The sequence below is a fragment of the Stegastes partitus genome, unplaced genomic scaffold (genome assembly GCF_000690725.1).
Source record: "Stegastes partitus isolate 25-593 unplaced genomic scaffold, Stegastes_partitus-1.0.2 Scaffold237, whole genome shotgun sequence".
Taxonomy (NCBI): Eukaryota; Metazoa; Chordata; class Actinopteri; family Pomacentridae; genus Stegastes; species Stegastes partitus.
In genome coordinates, this window is record NW_007577968.1 from 611,030 (window position 1) to 617,833 (window position 6,804).

Sequence of the window (6,804 nt, forward strand, 5' to 3'; positions counted from 1 at the left end):
AGCAGAACAAAGAGGGGCAGCAACACGGGTCTCGTAAGCTCATTCTGTCCAACAAGATTACTTGTCAAACACCCGACAACATCAACGTCCTTACCTCACAGTTGGATTGGATAGTACAAAAAAGACTTCAGGGGTTGATTGGATGGTACACAAAAGATTTCAGGGGTTGATTTCCACATGGCATCGATTGAAAGGAAAAGGTCGTCACAGGTGTCAGTGACCCAGGTTCAGATCATTTAAGTCAGGAAAAGAACAAGACTGACCTGCAGCCAAAGTCAGAAGTCAACCATACACATTACACCAAATGTCTCCATCCCTCACACACAGATCTCACCTCAGCCAGAGCCTTGACGGCGGTGAGGTGAGAACACAGAGGGTGTCGAGTCAGAATTGGATTTGAGTCTAATTGGATAGAGAGAACTACAGTAACAAGACAGAGAGGCAGCAGTAGTGGGGTTGACACCTCCAGCCTTTTCATCAGGATCAGATTACCGGGCGGATGCGCACTCCAGAGCGTGCAACAAGCTGCCGTCTTTGACAACATATCATTATAAAAAACAGCCCGGGAACAGCGGTGAGCCTCTACGGGTGGACGGAAAAACAGACGCCAATTTGGAGCTGGAAACCAGAGTCGGACGCAAGTTACATAAGAGGAGGCGACACGATGCAGAGCAGAGCTTCACATGTGGCAGATCAGCGCTGAACCATCACGTTGTGAGCCGAACACATCTGGCCTTCCCTCCTCCTGATGTTTGATCATTCCCAACATTCCTGCTTCGGTTTATAAACACACAGCGGATTTCTGGTGGACGCTCAGACATGTAAATCTGAGAAGGACGGAGGAAGGTTCTTTGCATCTCCCGCTTTTTCCTGTCGTCTAGTTTTATGTTTTTGTCTACGACTTCTTGCACGATTACTGAAATTGAAAATCACGTTATTATAGTTATAGTACATATTTTGTTAACTTATCTTTTTGCTCCTCCAGTAGGCATCACATTTGTGATTTTATAGCAAAAGAATTTCCGTTCATAAAGTTTTTATTTATCTCCTCTCTTACCTTATACACCAGTAATCCTTGATCATGTCTGAATTAAGGCTACTTATCAAAAGAATTCCTCTAAATCTTTAGTTTCTTCGAGGGCTACAACTGGCTTTTATTTTTATTTTTTAATTAACAGTGGATGAAGCGATAAGGTGTAGACTGTATGAATAACTAAATTTCACCATCAGTTAGCTTGGTTCAGTGGTTTTGGCCTCCTACTTTATTGTTTTGATTCAATCTCACCGCTCTCATCATCACCACGGCAGCAGCAGACAGATGTTGGCGAAAAAGATCAGTTGGCAACTAGCAGGTGAAGGTAGTGGAGAATTCAGCCACATCTTTGGCTTCAGCAGATCAATAAAAGTGCTAAATTTTGTGATTTCAATCCAATTTTATTTGTATAGTTTACAGCATATGTCATCACACAGCGCTTAACAAAGTCAGGTATAGACGTTACAAATTTAAACAGAGAACCCGACAATCCAAAGTAGGCTTTGGACTCCTTCTGATCAACCGGTTGGCAACAGTGGGAAGGAACCAAACCCCGACCTCCGGCAGAACCAGGCTCTGGGAGAGCGACCATCTGCCTCGACCGGTTGGGTGAGAGTGGGGATGAAGGGGGGAAAACAGAATAGTAGATGGAGAGCAAGCAGTAGAACGGAACAATAAATATGAAATATTTTGGGGGTCAGTGAGGCCAGAGGCTGCAGGTCAGAGACGTGAAGCTCCGGATCCAGAGACGTCCGCAGAGAGAACAAGCATTTCTGTATGCTAACATGTTCACTGCAGCAACTTTACTGCATCAGTCGTGTCTCTCAAGTCAAAACAATCAAGAGTAACTTTTATTGATCAAATTTGTTAAAAGGAGAAATTCAGAGTGTCAGTTTTCAGACCCTCAGGAGATTATTTTGAAGTGCTTATTCAGACAAAACAGCTTTAAAAGTACAGAAATAATTGATTTTTACTTGATGACAACTTACACAATTATTCCATCCTGGAAATTCCCCCTGATCGATCGTGATCATTGACTGATCGATTCATTGACTAGTTGTTTCGGCTCTCATTTCACGAGAGCAAAGCTTTCAGTGCACCCTCGGGTGGTCTGGTAATGAGCTGCCATTAGCACCTAATCAGATCATTATCCAGGCTGCTGCCTCGCTCTGCCACGCTCGCTGTGTTCTTACCTTTCAGTGCAGTCGGACAGGAGCTCGTCTGCGTGCTCATCAGCGTGTTGTAAATACGTCTCAGCAGGTCCAGGTCTGTCTGAAGCAGGTGGGAGTGACCCCGCACGTCTCATTCAGACACAGGAATTACCGGTGACATGTGACCTTTCTTAGACCGAGCGGTTACCGGGCCAATCCTGGAAGCAGCCTGGAGTCCTGCAGCGGCCCGTCTGTTGTGATGATGTAAGACTCAGGCGTGCTCCGCTGCGAGAGCTTCATGCATGATTTGTCACCATTACAGTCATCGTAGTGACTATCAATACTGGCACTTGTGGGTTTTTTCAATCCAGCATTAACTGCGTTGTAGCAGTTTGCAGCATGTGGGAGACAATATTTTCACTTTACACTCCCCTTCTCCATTTACATGACGGGGTTGTTAAAGCGAGCGGGGAGAGGAAATGCGTTTGTTTTAGCAAGGAGCTTTCAGCAGCTGTCTTGAGGGAGCAGCGCTGAGAGGTGAAATGTTTGACGGAGGCAGAGCGAACGAGTCCACGCGTCGCTCCCTTTTAATTTTATTTTTTTTGTAATATTCACGTCTTAACCTTAATGCCAGAGTTCAATCATGTAGCCTTTGGGTGGCTCCCAGACTTGACAGAGATTAAAGAATAGCAGGATGAGGTAAAGTGCCTTCACTCGGCTGAATATCTCTCCAGAGCCCGAGGAAGCCGAGTCTGCAGCGAACTGCAGCGATCGACTCGAGACAGAGTTAGAACAAAAGAAGTAAATAGACTAATGGGGGGAAGATTTGATAGAACAGTGTGTGTGTTTATGTGTTTATAGCAGTCGTCATATTCAGATTGTATTCGTGTGTTGGCTCGGCACACTGCAGGGTACTGAGGCAGTTAAGTAACAGCGGGCCAAAGCACAGTCGATGTGGATGCTCTGTTCTTTGTTGTTCAGCAGCTACCACTTTTGCTTGGTTGTGGTAACACAGACAGCGTTACATAATGCAGCATTTGTCATGATACCTGCCATTTGGTGTATGTATTACGTTATCTCTGCTCTCTGCCTTTTCTTTTGTCTTGCTGGGTTTTTTTTCTCTCCACATATTTTTTCTCTTTTTTTAAGTAACGAATTAAGAACAATAAAAAAAGAAGCATTGGATAAATTATGTCAAAAGACAAAGAAAACTACTTGTAGGATGCTTGTTATGTGTTAGAGTTTACAGAATGTGTTTTATATTTGAGGGGCTGGTGAAGTATTGTGGGGAAGTGGTTTCTCTCCAGGGTTGCAAGGTGGATCAGTGGCTAGTACCGTCGCCTCACAGCTAGAAGGTCGCCGGTTCGCGTCCCGGTGAGGTCATCAGGGATCTTTCTACGTGGAGTTTGCATGTTGCATGTTCAGCATGGGTTCTCTCCGGGGTCTCCGGCTTCCTCCCACAAGGTCCAAACACATGTTGAGGTTAACTGGTGATTCTAAATTGTCTGTAGGTGTGAATGTGAGTGTGCTTGGTTGTCTGTCTCTAAGTGTAGCCCTGTGATAGACTGGTTACCTGTCCAGGTGAACCTGCCTTCACCCTGAGTCAGCTGGGATAGACTCCAGCCCCCATGACCGTAGTGGGGATTAAGCGGTGTATAGATGATGGATGGATGGATTTCCCGCTAGATTTTTTATCAAACAGATTTTCCGAGGAGCTATAAATAATGTTTCTGGAAGTGGCGATCGGTCGGTCAGTCCACCACTGTGGTACACACTAGAATATCTCAACAGTTATTGGTGCGATTGCCATATTATTTTGTGCCATTTAAGGTCGGAGTTTGGTGGTATTTCCTTGGATGTTACCAGAAGGTCAAAGACTCCACTTTTCCCCTGAAGCCAACCGTAACAGGAGTCCACATCTGCTTGTTATCGCTTGTCAGTGTTTTCATACCTGTGACAGAATTTTTCATGTCAAAGCGACAACAATGTCAATTAATTAAACATATTAACAGTAATATAAGTAATTACACGAGTACTCACCTGTTTAAGATGCACTTTTGACCGCAATCACAGAATCGTGCATCTCAGATCTGAAGTCTCGGCGTTACACATCTGGATACTGTAGTTTTATCCCAGTCTTCATTGCAAACCTGCTCAACCTCTGTCAGGTCACACCAATTCTCAGTTGGATTGAAGTCACTTCAGAACATTTATCTTGTTGTCTTCTAACCATTTCTGTGTAGCTTTGACTGTATCCTTCAGGTTATTGTCTCCCAAGTTGAAGTTCTTGCAGACTTCATCAGATGTTCCTTCAGGCTTCCCTTTACTTTACAATTCATGCTCCACCTTTACAAGCCTTCCAGGACCTGCTGCCAAGAAGCATTCCCACATCATGATGCTGCCACCACCATGCTTCACAGTGGGAAGATGTTTGGTGTCCATCAAACATGGCTTCTGCTCTGATGGCCAAGAAGCTTAATTTTGGACTTATCAGACCAAAGAACCTTCTTCCTTTGACTTACAGAGAACAAGCAACGAGTTGTTGTATGAACAGCCACAGCTGGTAGCTCCTTCAGAGGAGTCATAGGTGTCTTGGTGGCCTCCCTCACTGCTCTCTTTCCTGCACAGTCACTCAGGTTTTGAGGACAACCTGCTCGAGGCAGATCTCCCCATGCGCAATATTACTTCCATTCCTTAATGTTCAGTCTGACTGTACTCTGAGGGAAATGTTCTTGCATCCATCCTCTGACTTATGCTTTTCAATAACCTTTTCTCAGAGTTGCTTGGAGTGTTCTTTAGTCTTCATGGTGCAGTTATAACCAGGAGTACTGATTCACCAGTGGCTGGACCTTACGGATGTCTTCATGCTACAATCACTTGAGACACATTCACTGAACTCAGATGATCTCCGTTTCGGTAACTCTGACTTCTAGCGCTAACTGGCTGCACCTGTGTCGACTTCTTGTTAATTCTTCTCAAAAAAACTAATTAAATTGGCTGTTATTTAATGTTAATACTTTTATAGGTGCTGTATGTGTTCAACATTCAATCAAGAGGACAAAAGAGATAATTCTGAACATGTCTTTAAGTTTTTGGGATTCTTTTTGTTTTGTGCACAACGAAATCAAATTTTTTTTTTTATAGGCACCATGCAAAGCTGGTGAGTAGGTGGGAAGGTGGCAGCTCTTTTGTCAGGGAAACATGGCAGGTGGTCGGTCATTTCAAAGTTGCTGTCTAACTTGTACCTTCCTTGTCAGACTCTCACCGACCAGAGGGACGTCGTCCACAGCTGTCGCAGCAGCAGAAGTGACAAACATCTCTGGCAGGCCGGTGCTGAGCAGCGAGCACACTGACGACATTTCTCCTCCTCAGCTGAATATTTTCTCACTAACGACAACACGATGTACAGATTACACTTAAAACTGGACGACCCCCGTTTGTGGTGTTTTCACTGATACTCAACATTTTTCTTAAACGAGGTGTAAAAGACAGAAGATCTTCCGGAGACGCTGTGTACTTCATTTATCTGGATTATAACACTTTGCTTTCTCGTTCCCACTCTCAGGTGAAAGCTCTCACCCTGTTTGTAACCCATTATCCTCCTCTGTGTGAGCTGGAGCGACTGTATCCTGAGCATGTGTCTAACTACCACATGGCTTTCTTGCTTAATGAACCCGACATCGCTGCTGACGGTGAGTGTGCATATAGGAAGAGGCTCTCGTACAAGTAGAGCGTACATTCAGAACATTCTTGCATAAACTTGTTGACGTTGTAATGTGTGTATTTGTGCATGCTAACAGATGAGGAGATTCAGCCGGAGTTCATCACCTTCCTCTACCAGCTGACTGGAGGAGCTGCAGGACGGAGCTACGGCCTGAATGTCGCCCGACTGGCCGACATCCCCGATCCGATACTGCACACTGCCGCTCGCAAAGCCCGAGAGCTGGAGAGCATGGTCAATGCCAGGAGGTAGCGCTCGTGTTCACCCTGACTGTTTGTTAAAGAGAGGATTTCACTCATCAAGAGAAGTTTACTGGTCATAAGGAGTCAGTCTGTGAATATATTTCTGTAATGTCTGCCGAGGTTCTGGAATTAGTTTTTCAAAGTCTGGGAAAGTAGCTGATGATTTATTCAGGTGTGTCTCCGTTTGATCTGAGAGATGAAAAGACATTAGAGGAGCAAACCTGCCTCACTAACTTTAGGTAACGTTTAGGTGTCAGCTTTAAAACAAGAGCTTTTAGAGGTTTGGGTGTTTTGCTTTTGGCGCCAGTGACACAACAAATTCAATGCGGATCCACAAATGGTGAAGCTTATCAGACACCGAACCGCTGTGCAGCGATTCTCTGACAGGATTACACGCAGGAGCACAACTCTGGAACGTCACAGTTGATGTTTTCTTCACCGTGATAGTTGGGAGGTAGAAAGATTCCTTTTATGTTAAAAGTAATCAATCATGGGTTTAATTAATACAGATGTTTTCTTAGAAACTCTCAAATTGGGGAAGAAGTTGAGCCTGCTTTCATTTTTTTCACAGATAGCCCTAATGTTTGCACCCACATTGTGTTATAGGATGAGTGGGCTGGATGTTTATTGATGTTTACACTGTAGTTGCATTATGGG

The 6,804-nt window shown here is 44.5% G+C and overlaps 1 protein-coding gene across 1 annotated transcript in view; it reads left to right on the forward strand.

Annotated features, from left to right (window-relative positions):
- Positions 1 to 6,804, forward strand: part of msh3 (mutS homolog 3 (E. coli)) — a 57,823-nt gene that overhangs the window by 48,656 nt on the left and 2,363 nt on the right. Inside the window, exons 20-21 of the mRNA XM_008281584.1 lie at positions 5,750 to 5,876; positions 5,985 to 6,153. Coding sequence (XP_008279806.1) covers positions 5,750 to 5,876; positions 5,985 to 6,153 — 296 coding nt within the window. The remainder of the gene's footprint in view (positions 1 to 5,749; positions 5,877 to 5,984; positions 6,154 to 6,804) is intronic.